The sequence below is a fragment of the Lepidochelys kempii genome, chromosome 2 (genome assembly GCF_965140265.1).
Source record: "Lepidochelys kempii isolate rLepKem1 chromosome 2, rLepKem1.hap2, whole genome shotgun sequence".
NCBI classification, from domain to species: domain Eukaryota; kingdom Metazoa; phylum Chordata; order Testudines; family Cheloniidae; genus Lepidochelys; species Lepidochelys kempii.
The window spans coordinates 225,782,981-225,799,080 of record NC_133257.1 but is presented as its reverse complement, the minus strand read 5'-3'; the positions used below and the strand labels follow the sequence as shown (position 1 = coordinate 225,799,080).

General features: G+C 42.6%; 1 protein-coding gene across 5 annotated transcripts in view; it reads left to right on the top strand.

Moving 5' to 3' along the window:
* Window positions 1-16,100, top strand: part of CDK14 (cyclin dependent kinase 14) — a 501,539-nt gene that overhangs the window by 344,058 nt on the left and 141,381 nt on the right. For all 5 annotated transcript variants that reach the window (XM_073334004.1, XM_073334008.1, XM_073334007.1 and 2 more), the window contains one exon: window positions 8,860-8,923. In XM_073334004.1, coding sequence (XP_073190105.1) covers window positions 8,860-8,923 — 64 coding nt within the window. The remainder of the gene's footprint in view (window positions 1-8,859; window positions 8,924-16,100) is intronic.

Here is a 16,100-nt window from a genome sequence, read left to right as displayed (position 1 = left end):
CCTGCGGTGTAGACCCCGTGGTAACTTGACCTAAGGTACGTCAACTCCAGCTACGTTATTCAGGTAGCTGGAGTTGCATAGCGTAGGTCAACTTACTGCAGTAGTGTAGACGTAGCCTTAGCAACCCATCTACAGGCAGTCAGAGTAGCTTTTCTGACTGGGAAAATCCTTCTCTGAAAACAAAGTGGTGAGCGCTCCTGGAGCTCATCAGGCTTCTGAGCTTTAAAAGCCAGCTCTGCTGGCCCTCCTATTCCCACTTTTAAATCCCTCCCCCCTTCCTGGATTCCACAGTGCTGCTTGACTTCTCCTTCCACCTGGGAACTAGGCAGGAACTGGCTGACAACTGTCCAGTTTTCAGCTAAATGAAGCATTTTGTGAAATGTCTGCTTCCTGCAGAAAATACCGACTTTTTATGAAAACACGACCAGCCAAAAAATTTCAGATGAGAAGAAAACAAAAAGATGATTTTGAAATGCCACTGTGATGCCTCATGCCCCCATTCTCCTCTCTGGTTTTGTTGTCCAGACAGCCATCGTTTCCCATGATGCTCCACAGCCAAGGATTCTCATAATGTACTGTGTGGTGGATCAGCTAGTGGAGAGACAATATTTGAAATCTTCTTGATGGTTTTTGGAAAAACTAAGTGTGAAGTGAAATGAAAAGTTTCTAAATGAAAATTGAATGAATTTTTGACAATTTTTCCACACGAGTTTTTTTTTTAAAAGTCCGTGGGTGGGTGGGTTGGTTGGTTGGTTGTTTTTTTTTTGGGGAGGGGGGGGAGAACAAAACCTCTCAAACACCTCTTAGTTCAAAAAATGGTGATCTGCTCTGAGGACTTTTTGAATGGATTTGCTTTAATGTTTATCCATCAAGAGTTGACCCAATACATGAAGAGTCTAAAAGAGAATACAGTAAACAGCCAGGAATTCATAGAGCCTGTCTTTAACAAAGTGTAACTCATTGGCCTTCTGGTCTTGCTCACACTCCTGCCTTGTCATTGCAAACTTCTGGATCTGCTTCTGGCTGGATGGTCTTTTTGTGGTGGGGGCGACAACCTCAAACCAATACCTTTCTTGAGGAATACCAAGAATTCTTATACCAAATATTAAGGAAATTGTACATAACCAGATATTAAAGCACTGTACTCTGAGTTTTGTTTTTAATAGGATAAAGCTTTGTATATTCTGCAATTGAGGTGAATCTGTTGGCCCATTACTGGCTACTCCACCACTTCAGAAAGAGCTGGAGGGAAGGAATTAAGCCAAGGGTCATCCCCCAAGGGACCCAGATCAGCTAGGCAAACTATGTTACCAGAGTGGCCATTATGCAACATTATGTAATTATTTTTGCTCTCTGAAAAAAATATAGGACAATATGACTCATTATGTTGACAGTGTTATGCTGTTCACAAGCTATGACGACCACAAAATAAAGGTTGGCTTGGATACCAGGCAGTGCATTAGTGAGGTCTTTGTAAAACTAATTTTAAAAAGCAAAGCAGCAGTTTCTTTTCCAACTCAAAAAGTCAAACCAGTTACAGTAAAATCCCTTTATTTCCCAAGGTGCTTTAGCTATTTTAAGTGTTTTATTACTGAGCCTGTCGTTTAATATGACAGTGGGCACCAGGAGTTCACTCCTTCAAATTAGTGTATCAAGCATGAGCATAGAGAGCAGCTCCCCCTAAGATAAGTCATCACCACAGTTAGCCTGGGTGATCAGCACCCAGATTGGAGCACCCCAGGTAGCTATCCCAAGGTATGAGCATCTACACTTGAAAACCCTACCCAAGTTGCTGGGTTCTCACTGGTGCTGTGTGGCAGTAGGCCTAGAACTGGTTAGGAATTTTTTGACAGAACGCTTTTTCATCAGAAAATGTAGAACCATCAAAACCAAAACTTTTCACAGAAATGAATCTCTTTTGACAAAATTTTCATTGGGAAGGATTCTCAGGATAGAACTTGTGAGAGAGAGACAGACACAGATTCATGCACTATGACCTCCCACCCTCCCCACCCCAAATGGCCAATAGTCCATTGGATAAGGTACTTACTTGGCATGTTGGAGACCCAGGTTCATGTCCTTGGTATGAACCAGCAAAAGCCTCAGGTAAGTGTTTGAATCTCTGGGCTATTGGCTTTCCTGGGGCGAGTCTGGTTTTGCTTGTTTGTTTTTTGTTGGGTGGGGGATTGGGTGAGAAAATATTTGAAAGGTCCGTTTCAAATGCAGAAAGGGAAAAAATGTTGAAAATCTTGAAAATTTTCCTGGGACAGGAAAACCATTTCCTGCACAACTCAGACTTCTAGGGGTGCATCCCCTGGTTCTTTGTGCTGCCATAAGATGAGCCATTTTATGATTCTTCCCAGTGAATTATGGGTGAACTTGTCTGTCCTTCTGGACACACACAGTTAATTGTGAGAAGGCATTGGAGGACTATCACCACTCAAGTGATTTTTAGCCTGGATTCTTGCTGCAAAGTGAGCCTATGGGAAAGTGGAACACAAGCTGGAACCCACATCCCCAGCTGTGCCCGCTAGCCTGGGCAGAGAGAGCGCTACTAAACCTGGTGTGTGGATGGAGGAGGATTAGGATCAATACTGGTGTAAAAGCCTGAATCAACTCTACAGTGAAGACATACCCTTAGAGATAAAACTGCATTTCCCCTGCCTGACCCCTACATTCAACAGGCTAACAGCGTATTAGCTATGTGGAGTGTGCCATAAGGACAATATGTGGCTGTCTTAAAGTACCCTCTTTTTCAGTAAATTGGCTAAGATAAATTCTTCGGTATCCCTTACCGCATTGTACTGGCTTTCCCACAGAAATCCCTCTTTAAACCACCCCTGACATGATGCCTTCAAAACTCTCGGTAATGCCTAGGCAGTGGACAGGAAGTTTATTCCTCCTTATTATGCCAAGTAGGATTGTTTCACTGTTACTTTGTCCTCCTTGTTAGTCATTTATCTTTACCTGCTGTATTTTCTCGTATGTTTAGACTGTAGGCTCTTTGGGACAAGCACTGTGTCTTTGTACCATTCATAGAACAATGGGGTCCTGATCGCTGATTGTGTCCAATAGGTGCTACCACCCTATAAATAATAATCCAAGTGATGGAATACCCTGGTTGTCTTTGGCAGAAGAGCCACTGTTGACAACAGAAAAAGTGATGTAGAGAGTTTGGGTCCTACTATGAGCAGAACTTATTTTGTAACTGGCTCCCAGACGCTGTGACTGTGTTAGAATATATAGACAGAAAATGAATAGGAAGGCTGGGGGGGAATTGGTCACAGTTTAGTGTGAAAAGTGATCACATAGCAAAGCCTTTTGTTTTGGTTCCTATGTCATTTTGGAAACCAAAGTTACTTCCTTGTTTCTCTTATTCTGATCCTTATGTTACCTCAACACAGCAAACCTTCTTCATGTTATGTTAAGATTTTAGGTTTCAGATTATATGAACTAGCTTTGATTTCTACCTGTAAAGTGCAGAAGAGGGGCTAGACACTAGAACTGTGGCTCACTCGCAGCCTAAATTTGCCCTTCTTTCTTTATATTGCTGTTATTGACTGAAGGAGAGTGTGTATGTGTGTATATACAGGGCACATCAATCTCATCTAAAATACTGGACAGTTAATACTGATAATGTAAGGGAGTCTTATTGAGAGGGGGTGAATAATTTTCCTTTAGTGATAGAGTTATTTAGAGGGATTGTTCATTGAATTGCTGAGGTGTGCTACAAAATACACAACATTTTCAAGCATACTTACTGCTTCGCTTGGAAGAGCTGGAAAAAAATCTTTGTTTTTAATCCACTGGCTCCCTCTGCTGGCATGACAGAATTATAGTGCATGGTTGCTGGTTAGAAGAACTGATTATACAGAGCTAGAAGAAAATGGCTTTGCAAAGAACTATTTTACTTGATCATGACACAAGTGAATCAGGGGCACTTCCTGGCTTCTCACCCCTTGCTTTAGCACTGTACACACACATACACACACTCCTTCAGTCAATAAGAGTAATGAAAAGAAAGAAGAAAGGGGAAGTTAGGCTGTGAATGAACCACAGTTCTAGTGCACAGCACCTCTCATTCAATCAGGAATTAAACACTGTTTTTGAAATATTGAAAACAGTGTTTTATAAACATTAACTACAAATAAAACTTTAATGCAATCAACAGGATGTCTGTACATACCATAACTTAGTAGTCATATGATCTTATTACTCTTGCCCTTCCCTCCCTGCTCCCCATTGTTTATTTTCACTAGTTGTGTTACATTTTAAATGCTGCATTTGTTTACTGTATTTGGCTGGATCACTATGCATCCACCTAAAAGGAGCACCTTTTAGTTAGAAAACACTTCAGCGAAAGGGTGATGCCTTTGTGTTTGTGCTGTAAATCACTCAGCAAACTTGGATGATTTTTTAAATATAATTAATCATAGAGTTAAAGCTTGCAGCACAGCTTGTAGGTTAGTATTATTGTATCCATTTCACAGATAGGAAAACTGAGGCACAGAGAGGCTAAATTACTTGCTGAATGTCAGAAGGCAAATAGCAGAGCCAGAGCTCTGAAACCTCAACTCTCAGCTAACATGTACAGGCCCCTGCCAATGCTCTCGTTGACCTTACATAAATTTAATTTTCATAATAAACATCAAATTGCCCAGGTCATCCCACACTCAGTACACAGATATATTATGGGTGACACAATAAAAAAGATTTTAAAACCCCTTCATAGCAGTCCTTTTAAAAAAAAAAAAAAGAAGAAGAAAGAAAGAAAATCTCCTCAGCCAAGCCCATGCCCAAAAGCCTCAGAGAAAAGATAGGCTTTGCAGCCTGCCTTGAAACTTAACAGAAGTGGTTCTGCTGCACCAAGAGAGGGGAGTGAATTCCAGAGCTGAGGACCCCTCATGGGGATCCACTGCCAACAGCTCCCTCTTTTTTACATTTGGGGCTCCACCTTGAGAGCCTCTGCTGATCTCAGTTGTGCCAAAAGACACCGGGAAAGAGGCAGTCTCTCAGGCACCCAGGTCACATACCGTAAAGGATTTTATAGGTTAAAACAACAGCCAGTGCAGTGCCTCAGGCACAGATGTGAAATGCCCTTCAGGGTGCAATTGCACTTAGTAAACAGAGAGCTGTATGCTGAGTTCCAAGTGGTCTCAGTGTGTGACCCCAAATAGAGCGCATTACAGTAATCCAGTTTTGAGGTGATAAGGCATGGATATCTCTGGCAAGGTACACATTGGGAAGGAAAGGTCATGCTCTTCCCAGGAGGTGCAGATGGGAAGGAGTGTTCTTGATCACGGTCATAAGAATCCAGGTTCTACCAGTAGTGACACACCTGAGTTTTGTACACTAAAAGAAACCACCTGTGATGCATAGCATCTCTGCTATAAGAAACTACCAGCGTCCTTTTTAAGTTACTCAGAGGGGATCTTTTTGTTCCCCTCTAATTTGCATTATAGCATTTTTTTTACTCACCTGGAGTTGCAGGTTTGCTGCCTGCTCTCACTGTCATCTTTGCTTCTTATTTACTCTTTTATCAGTGATTTTTTATCGCTACCTCCTCCCTGAATAATCAATAAAACAGAGGGACACGAGAACTCATCATCCTCAGATTTGCTTTTGCTTTGAGACATAACTGCTTGCACTTCTTTTTACTGAAGTTAAGAAGAACGCTCAGGAACAAAACTGCTAGAGATAGATTTATGAATGAGTTTTGGATACTGACTTTTCATAAGTAGAATGTTCATTCATATGCATTTACCTGATTTCTAATATGAATTTAAATTCCAGTGATAATTTTCAATATTTTTAATAAATATAGCCCCTAGAGAGAATATAAATTGGTATTTTTTAATGATCAGTTTGTTATAAATCAGATTTTAAAGCCACTGGTCATGATATTAATGTTACTGTAGAAAGTAGTTACTGTGAACAACAAATAGGAATCCCAATTATTTAAGATTGTACAAATTAAAATTTAAGCTACTTCCCTAACCATCTATTTCAATTTTTAACTACTCTACTATACAATGCCGTCCATCCCAAGGCATTGGGCATCCTTGGCACTCTTTTAAAAACACTCCAGTTAAGAAACAGACCCACCACATCACCAAATTCAAATACCCATTGAAAACAGATGCATTAACATTTCATTTAAGCCTGCTCACATTGTCCCCCCGCCACTACACACACAGACCCCACTACCCAGCCCTACCTGTTACCCATCTCCTTACAGATTGAGGAGAAAAGCTTAGCCTTGGATTCTTCACTAGGCCCCAGCCATTGTGCCCAACACAACCTTCATGCGTGGGGGTCTTTGTCCAGATAGATGGAAGATAATTGTGTTGCCCCTTTAAGGACTTCTTACAAGAGATGGTGAGGAGGGGGAGTTTACAGGGGTAGACAAGAAGGGCAGGAAGCAGTTGGGGCCAGGTCAGAAGATCACTGCACGGCTCTTCATGCTCACTGGAAGGGAGGGTTAATGCCCCATTCAGCTGTAGAGAGACCCTGATTTATCAGGATTGCGCTGGCAGCGCCAACCCAGGAACTTGGCAAAAGCACCAAGTTCCCTCTTGACCTGCTGTAGGCATTATGCCAGTTGCCCTTCGCCTTGGGGGTTGGGAGGGAATTTGTTGGCCAAGGCAGAATGGGTTTTTTCACCTTCCCCACAGCTGGTCTGGGACCCACTGGGGTGATGTAGGGGGTTGGGTTAGAATGTTGCAACTTAGTACATAAAACTAGTGGCTGATGTCCAGTGCACGTGCTCAGTATGGAAAGGATACAGTTATCAGATAAAATGGATTGGAAAAGAATTTGAAGGAAAGTATCCCTTAAGGGAGGCAGAGTAAGGGTGTTTGGGGCTCCTACGTCTTGTACAGTGGGGAGCTGTCCTTTTCCTAACCCTTTTTAGCCCCCTTTCAGGGAGCTGAGGAAGAGGGTTTGGGGCTCCTGCATCTGGATCAGCAGAAAACCGAACCCTCTCCTTCCTGCACTGTAAAATTTGTTCCTGGGTACACCCAGATATTAGAAGTGAATAAAGTTGTGGCCTAATTAAATCACATTCATGGCCCCCCCGGTCTTTCTTCTGGTGTGACTGGACAATTGTGCTTTGACTTAATTTAACACAGTGGTCCCTTCTGGCCTCAAAGATGTAGGGTGAAATCCCTACTGAAATCAATGACATAAATCCTATTGACTTAAACGGGGTTAGATTTTACCCTGTGAATTGATGACTGTTTTGAGTATAATTTTTATGAGTGACACTTAAAATTTCACAAAAACTAAATGAAAAGTTCTAGAGATTTTGGTGACTGAATTAGCGAAGTTGAGTGAAAAATTGCATATTGTTTTTGACTTTGTGAAAAATGTGTTACTTCAGATTTTTCTCACGCTGAATCTTTCTCATGCTGCATTGGCAGTGAGATGCTCTCAAGAAGAGGGTGAAATACTTTACATTGTGTCATAGATGCCAGGGATTTTACTCCATGTTAACAGGGAGGGGAGGGGGAGAAGTAGTCTTAATTCATTGCTGCCTTGAACCTTTTGTATTCATTTACACCAATGTAAAGTAGATGTAAATTGCTACCATTCTGATTTGATAGCATCTCTCACCCACTTTGCACTAGTGTAAATGACTACACAGGGCAATGGTGAAACAGGTTGTGTGTGTGGAAAAGACATACATTTCAGGATATATGTAGTGCTGAAACTGTGGATGTGGTGTTCTCTGGGATATTCCCCAAACTTAATTGTTTAATTTTCTACAGACAAATGTGTGTGAAACATATGTGCTGTAGCAGTGGTGAGGGCTGCTGCACAATTGTTTGAGTAAAGCATGCAAGTGAGAATTAACCACATATGGTACATGTTAGTCACATCTCTTAATGCACTGGTGGAAGACGCTCAGATATGATGATGATAAGGGCAGCATAAGAACTGGCACAGAAGAGAATAGATGCAGAAGCTGTTCTGTGGGTAGATGGAGGATTGTTGTCTCCACAGTCTTTCAGTTTTTATGAGCACTAAATGCATGTAAAATTAAGGGCAATCTTTTGAAGTTCTGGTTCCTACTGCATTCTTAGAAGTCTGGTTCACCATCTGTGTACATCTGCTACATTGCAGTTAGCAAGCTCTTGGAGTTGAAAATAGTTTAACTTGTATATGTCCATTCAGTTTGTTTAGGATTACAAAGATCTACATTTCCGGTGAGCTCAAAGGCCTACTCTGGGCCATTTCTGCTTTCTATGATGTACAAATAGGTTGACATTTGTCAGTGAAATGTCAGTTTTAATATATCTATCATCTGATAGACCAGCGGTTCTCAAACTTCATTGCATTGTGACCCTCTTCTGACAACAAAAATTACTACCTGATCCCAGGAGTTGGGACCGAAGACCGAGGCCACCCGAACCCTGCCGCCCGAGCCCCACCACCCCGGGCAGATGCTCCAGGCAGCCCAAGGACTTCTTCCTTGGGCAGTGGCATGTAACCCTGGGCTTGGGCTTCAGCCCTGGACGGTTGGGCATGGGCTTCCAGCTTGCTGGGGCCCAGGGCCAACACCAGCCATGGCAACCCCATTAACATGGGGTTGTGACCCACAGTTTGAGAACCCCTGTGATAAACTGTCCAATTTACTGACAAGGGGTAAAGGATTGGGAGTCAGGGCTTCTGTGTCTGATTTCTGACTTTGCCACTGACTTGACCGTGGGTAAGTCAATTAACTTTTTCTTCATTAATTAAGCTTAATTACAGTTTGTATTGTAAAGTACTTTGTAGTCTGTGGAAGAATGGCTCTATATAAAAGCCAAGCATTGCCAGTGCTAAAATTAAGGAGGTCTTTTTTTCTTTTGCTAACAGGTACTTGGAACACCAAATGAAGATACATGGCCTGGAGTCCATTCTTTACCCCATTTCAAGCCAGGTAGGATTAAACAACAAGTTATCAAGATTTCACTCTTTCCAGGAAAACACATTAAAAATCTTACGTGCTAGCTGACAGAAGGATTTTGAGACAATGCTCCTACCTTTTGGCACATTTACTTACTGACTAATGGACTTCTGCAACATTGTTCCAAAATCATCGGAATAGTTTTGTAGGATAGCGGATGCATTGTAAGCATACCGCCGTGCATTCATTTTAGCATTTCACATGTCACTATGTTAGTTGGATTTTGACTTTTAGCCGTAATTTCCCTTTGTAGCATATTAATGTGACATGTTGCACAGCAATCTTACATATCCTGTGAGTGGTAGGACCAGTATTACTAGTCAACAGATGCAATATCTATGAATTATAATATACTGAAGGGGGGAATCGAAGTGATAGGGAAAGGGATCCTGGAAGCTGAAGACGGAAACATCTTATTCCTCTGCCACTGTTTAGTTTGCTGTATTATCTAACACTTTCTGCAGTCTACTTTTAAATGGCCACACTGATGGTGCTGCTTCTACCACTGTTGGAAACCTGTTCCACAGTCGAATAGATTTAACCATTAGGAAGTTTCTCTTGCTATTAAGCAAACACCAGTTGGTAACCCTTATAAGCTAGGATGCAACCAAAATAATGATGTTTTATCTGTTCCACAAGTAGACTTCTATTTTGAATTTAATCTATAAATTGCAGTATTTAGGCTGGAAGTAGGTACCAAGATCTACTGCTCTGAAATGGAATCCAGATTCTACTCAAATGAGATCATAATTAAGTTAACAAGTTTGCAGGATTGGGGCTTATGTCATCCAAAAGACCTGGAAAGAAAGAGGGTGATGTACAGCTGCTCATCATAGAATACTATAGGAACCCTTCAATAATAGCACACATCTATTTAATAAATCTGGAAGGGTTTTATCCTAACACTTTCTAGATTAAAAAAAGATTTCCTCTAAAATGCAAAAACAGTTGTGTGTAAATTTAATTCTTATTAAAGAAAACACTATTTTCAGAAAAGTTCCAAAGACATTTGTTAATACCCTGGGATATTGGAAGTGGAAAAACAGGACGTGTTTTTGGCTTTGGTGATGCTGTATTTTTGTCACCAAAAAAAATGGAGTTGAATAAAATGTTTTGAACAGTAGATGGCAGTCAAGAAACTTTCTCTTTAGAGAACGGCTTAGAAGTGCATCATGCAGTGAGGGTTTGTTCTATCAATTTTTGCAAAGGGACATTGGGAAATAAATTGACAGCTGGCATTTAGTGAAATGTAACAGAAGCATGTTATTATTAAAATGACCATTGTGTTGGATTTGTTTTTGTTTCCTCTGTTACAGAGTATGGATTTTGCCAGCTCTGAACACATACCAACCATAAAAATGCAGTAATGAGGAAAAAAAGATAAATGCAATGTGGTAAATGGTCACTCAACACTTTCTCCATTTCCCTGAGGGTGCATAGAGTGTTCTTTGTTCTTTCAGCCTTTCTCCACCCCTGTGAAGTATGCATATTTTCAAGCAAAAATCATTATTATCCTGGTTGATGACTGTTTTCATGTGTATGAGGCCTGTTGCTGCAAGGTGCTGAGCACCCTTAATTCCCATCCACTTACATGGGGGTTGAGAGACGTCTGCTCCTCCGCATGGGGAAAAGGCCTCTTTTTCCTGCAAGTGTATGTTTAGCTCAGAGCTCCCTTTGCCCCCTCCAGCCTCTTAGTGCACATGTATTCTTAGCAAAATGATGAAAATGTGAAATAAGCCCTTCTAACATGTTACAAAGATGCATAGTTTTTGGTTTGTACAACAGTAGGGATGAAATTTGCCTCACCTGCGTAAAGCCTGGGCTTTATGCTGGTGAAATGCAGAATGACTGGGGAAGCAAAATCCAACACCTACAGCATAGGGGTTGGGCATGAAGCAAGCCTTGCATCATATCAAGAACTGCATCCTACGGGCTGAGCTGGAATAATACCACTTTTTGGGGCTGCTAGGGACATTGGCTCTGGTTAGGGATGTATAACATGGCCCTTTCACTATCCAAAAAGCTGCCCCTCATGCTGACCTGTGTCTGGCCATCAGGGAAACCTCTCTGGAGAGCACAGGGGTTGTATAGTCTCTTTTGCAGCTGCTCAACCAGCCCCTTACCCTTCCTATAGTGCTTAGATGGACCCTCTGCACTTGGATGAATTACACCCTATAAGAGATTTTCCGAGTGAACTTGACTGAAAGAGTTTCCTGAGTAACCTTGTACTAGCAGAAGCAGAGTTAATGCTTTATTTTAACACTTCTCAGATTTATAATTTTGAAATGGCTTAATCTCTTTGTTTCCTTAGTCCCAGAGTACAATATAGTGAACCTGAAATGGTCTTGCCAAATTTGAATTGATTCCATCTGTGTCCAAGACGTATGAGTTTATTGTACTTAAAAATAGAAAGCGTGGAATATATTTTCTTTTTCCAACAGTTTGTTCAGCACTCCTTAGTCAGGCAAAATTTCTCTGTGTGTGGAGCAGAGCCCTAAGAAAGTAACATCCCCATCTAAACATAAATATATGAGCTATAATTTAAGCGTAGCAGTTGCAAACAGTAAGGACAACAAATTATTTGAAAGGAAAGAAGTGCAAGAAGAGCACTGATGATTAGAACATTAGCATCCGCTCAAGGCAGACTTTGATGTTATAAGCTCAGCTGCTTAAAAGCATAAAACAATGGAATTTGAGCAGAAGGTACCAGTAATAAATAGTGACTGTAGTAAAAAAAATTCTGGCAACTTAATTAAATATCTGTGGAGTTGAAAAATAAAACAAGCAGAGTTTAAACAGAATTTCATTTTTTGTTGTCTGCATTCAGATGTAGGTAACTAATTTTTTACTCTGTGATTCAGTAAAACACGGTCACTGCCTCAGGGAGCTAATCACATTTTACTAGGGAGAGACAAGTAACATCTGAAAAACACTGCTTTCAATGTTCTGGGTTGCTGCTTCTCCATTCCAGTGTCCACAGGCCTAATTGCCATGTATTGCAGTTAGCAAAAGCAATGATGTCAGGGATATTCTGCTGAGATTGGTCAGTAGAGAGAGAGCAATATCCTAAAATGTGAATAAACTTCTCTCAGGCTGAATGATGAGTCCACTTCTTATGCCAACCATAGAGAGCTCTAAATTAGCCACCTGTTTTGTTTCTGAGGCTCTCAGTTGGTAAATGGGAATGTAAAAATTTTGTATCATTTATTTCACCCACTAGCCCTTTGTCCCTTTGAGATAGCGCCGTATCATCCAAATCATGAAACCAGTTTGAAAGTTGTCTGCTGTGTCATCTCCTGCTGTCCCTTAGTCTTGCCCTCCACCAAAACCATCCCGTTTGTGTTTGCAAATACTTTTATCCCATCTAGTAAATCACCTACTGGGTTGATTTTCAACACTGTTTTTCATCTAAATCGGGGTGGGCAAACTTTTTGGCCCGAGATCCACATTGGGGTTGCAAAACTGTATGGCGGGCCGGATAGGGAAGGCTGAGCCTCCCCAAACAGCCTGGCCCCCACCCCTCTCAGAACTCCCTGACTCATCCAACCACCCCCTCCTGAGCCCCCCCCCGCCTCAACCATCCCCCTGGGACCCCACCTCCTATCCAAACCCCCTCTCCCAGTCCCCTGACTTACCTGACCCCTATCTGCACCCCTGCCCCCTGACAGGCCCCCTGGGACCCCACACCCTATCCAACCACCCCGCTCCCTGTCCCCAGACTGCCCCGACTCCTATCCACACCCACGCCCCCTGACAGGTCCCCCAGGACCCCATGCCTATCCAACCCCCCCAGTTCCCCGTCCCCTGACCGCCCCCCCCAAAACCTCTGCTCCATCCAACCACCGCCCCCTGTCCCCTGACTGCCCCCTCCCCCCCCAGGACTCTCTGCCCTTTATCCAAACCCCCGGCCCCAGCCTCCTTACCGTGCCACTCTGAGCAGCATGTCTGGCAGTCGCGCCATCCGGCCGAGCCAGACACAGTGCCTCTCTGCCCAGCAGGAGTGCACAGCTCTGCCGCCCAGAGTGCTGCCCACGCGGCGGCATGGCTATGGGGGAGCGGGGACAGCAGGGCAGGGGCTGGGGGCTAGCCTCCACGGCCGGGAGCTCAGGGGCCGGGCAGGACGGTCTAGCGGGCCGGATGTGGTCCGGAGGCCGTAGTTTGCCCACCTCTGATCTAAATACTTAATTTTAAAAATACAAAATAGACCAAATGGGAGACAACTGCCTTCCTAACTCAGTTCCAAAATTTTGTAATCCTGATTTTCTTATAGTATCTCCCTGTGCTCAGGTGTCATCTCTTCCAGCCTGGTTATGTAAGCCAACGTGGGCCATGTGTAAGCGCTGTTTGTAAAGAAGTGATCCGTGCTCAAATGACCAAGCTGTTCTGGGAAGTTAAAACAAAAATTAAAGTAAAAACAATTATTATTATTGTAGTAGAGTCTAGAGGTCTCGAGCATTTGGGGGCCCCATGGTGCTGAGCACTGTACAAACATATAGTAAATGATGACAGTGACCTAATGAAATCTGGGTTGGTGCCTAAGTATTTACTATGGACTAGCCTATGGCTTTGCCACAAGGCCTGAGTAAGGGCAATGTGTAGGTGTGTTGCCCTGGAACAGGCCAATTACTTCCTCCTCCATGTCAGCTCAGTGGTGCTGGCTCATACGTTTGGGGGGATGGAGGCATGGGTCTGCCTCTGCCTGCGCAACTGAGTGGGAGAGGGAGTAGCAGTTCCAAGGAAGCTGCTTTCCCACTCACGTTATGACGTGTGATATAGGTAACTCATGCTGGGCAGGAAGCCGCATCTGATGTTCCCTTACTTCCCTGTATGGGCACATCTAGTAATCTAGTCCAGTATCTGTTTTTAATGGATATTCATTTTAATAATCTTTGTTTATTCCCAGAGCACCCATACACCACGTCCATGCGTCCATGCTATATTAAGGTGAAATGTGAACTGATTCCCTTCATTGTTTTAAGATAAAACTAATGTTACTAAGTAAACGGATATATCCCTCACTTCCTGCACATTCCTTTATATCCACTCATCATGTTTTACTTTATTAAAAGGTATTTTTCATTTAATGCAAATCTGGTCTGCTAATATCTCATGGCATGACCCCATCCAGGAAAACATGTCGAGCATTGCTGAAGCAATGGCTTTTCACCAGTGTAGAATGAAGAGGGATTGTCTTTTGATACAAATTGGTGGATTCTATTATTATGAGAATGTGCTGATAGCTGGACGAATGCTTTTCTATTGACCCTACTAAGACCACTTCTCTCCTGGCACAGATTGTTTCTGATGTAGAAGAAAAACTAGCAAGCTTCAGGCAACTTGTTCTGGGGCCACCTAGCGACAATTGGGGTTTAATACATTAAAGTTCTGGGCATTTTGATCTATAGCTGCCCCCAAAGAAGTAGGTCAGCGATCAGGGTAGGGTCTTTCCTTCCTCAGAAAAAGAACATAAGAATGGCCATACTGGGTCAAACCAATGGTCCATCTAGCCCAGTGTCCTGTCTTTTGACAGTGACCAGTGCCAGATGCTTCAGAGGGAATGATCAGAACTGGGCAATTAGCGAGAGATCCATCCCTTGTCATGCAGTCCCAGCTTCTGGTATCAGAGGTTTAGGGACATCCTGGGCATGGGGTTGTGTCCCTGACCATGTTGTCTAATCCCCAGTGATGGACTATCCTCCATGAACTTGTATAATTCTTTTTTGAACCTAGTTAAATTCATGTCCTTCATAACATCCCCTGGCAAAGAGCCCCACAGGGGGGACTGTGGGTTGTGTGAAGAAGTACGTCTCTGTTAGTTTTAAACTTGCTGCCTGTTCATTTCATTGGTGACCCCTGGTTCTTGTGTTATGAGAAGGAGTAAATAACACTTCCTTATTCACTATCTCTACACAATTCAGGATTTTACAGACCTCTATCATATTCCCCTTAGTCATCTCTTTTCTAAGGTGAACAGTCTCAGTATTTTTAATCTCTCCTCAGATTCTCTGTACGCCTAATCATTTTTGTTGCCTTTCTCTGTACTTTCTCCAATTTTAAGATATCTTTTTTGAGATGGGGTGACCAGAGCTGCATGCAGTATTGAAGATGTGGGAGTACTATGAATTTATATAGTGCCATTATGATATTTTATGTCTTATCTGTCCCTTTCCTAATGGTTCCTAATATTCTGTTAACTTTTTTGACTGCTGTTGCACATTGAGCAGATGTTTTCATAGAACTATCCACAATGACTCCAAGATCTCCTCCTTGAGTAGTAACGCTAATTTAGACACCATCATTTGGTGTGTATAGTTGGGATTATTATTTTCCAATTTGCATTACTTTGCATTTATCAATATTGAATTTAATATTCTATTTTGTTGCCCATATGTCCTGCTAATGATTTTTCGTGGGCCAAATGCAGAAACAGTCAGAGATATGTATAGGGCACAAGGAATTGGATATATAAAATTCTTTATGGGACTCTGCTTTAATCACTTACTATTGTAAATCTCATCTGAAATTGAGCCGCTATCCAGAGTCTTAGCATTTCCTGCTCTATCAGAGCTTATCCCATCCTCACAGATGCAGTGAAAGAAATCCTCCATCTGATGCTAGATCAGAGAAGACTACCAGCTTCTCAGGCAATATCAGCAATTGGGCCTATGTCTCTGGTTCCAGACACTGGGCAAGGCTGCCTGAACTCTAATCCTTTCTTTCAGTTCAGCCTCTCTTCTGTACTGGATTCACAGACCTAACTAGTGAGTCGAAGAACTTTGCTTGGAGACTCGCCTAGTTAGTTTTATTATTTTTTTCTTATTAGCTTTTTGAAATGGCCCCAGTCCTGCTGTCTGGGTTAATATCTCAAAATACAGTTGCTGGGCAGTTACCAGATCAACAGTGCTGCTAACCCCAAAGTTTTAAAATCATGAGTCAATTCCCCCCTCCCTAGGAAAAACTTCAGTGTGACCCCGTCCCACTGCTTAGAACAGAGGTTCTCAACTGGGGAGTCATGCCTCCCTTAGGGGTGGGGTGGGGAACCAAACCTGATGGTTCAGTAGTTATGGCAGCGGTGGGGGGAGGGGCCACAGTGGTTTTGTGTGGCAGCTCCTGCCACCTAGGCAAGATCTGCTGCCCTCTGCTGCTGCCT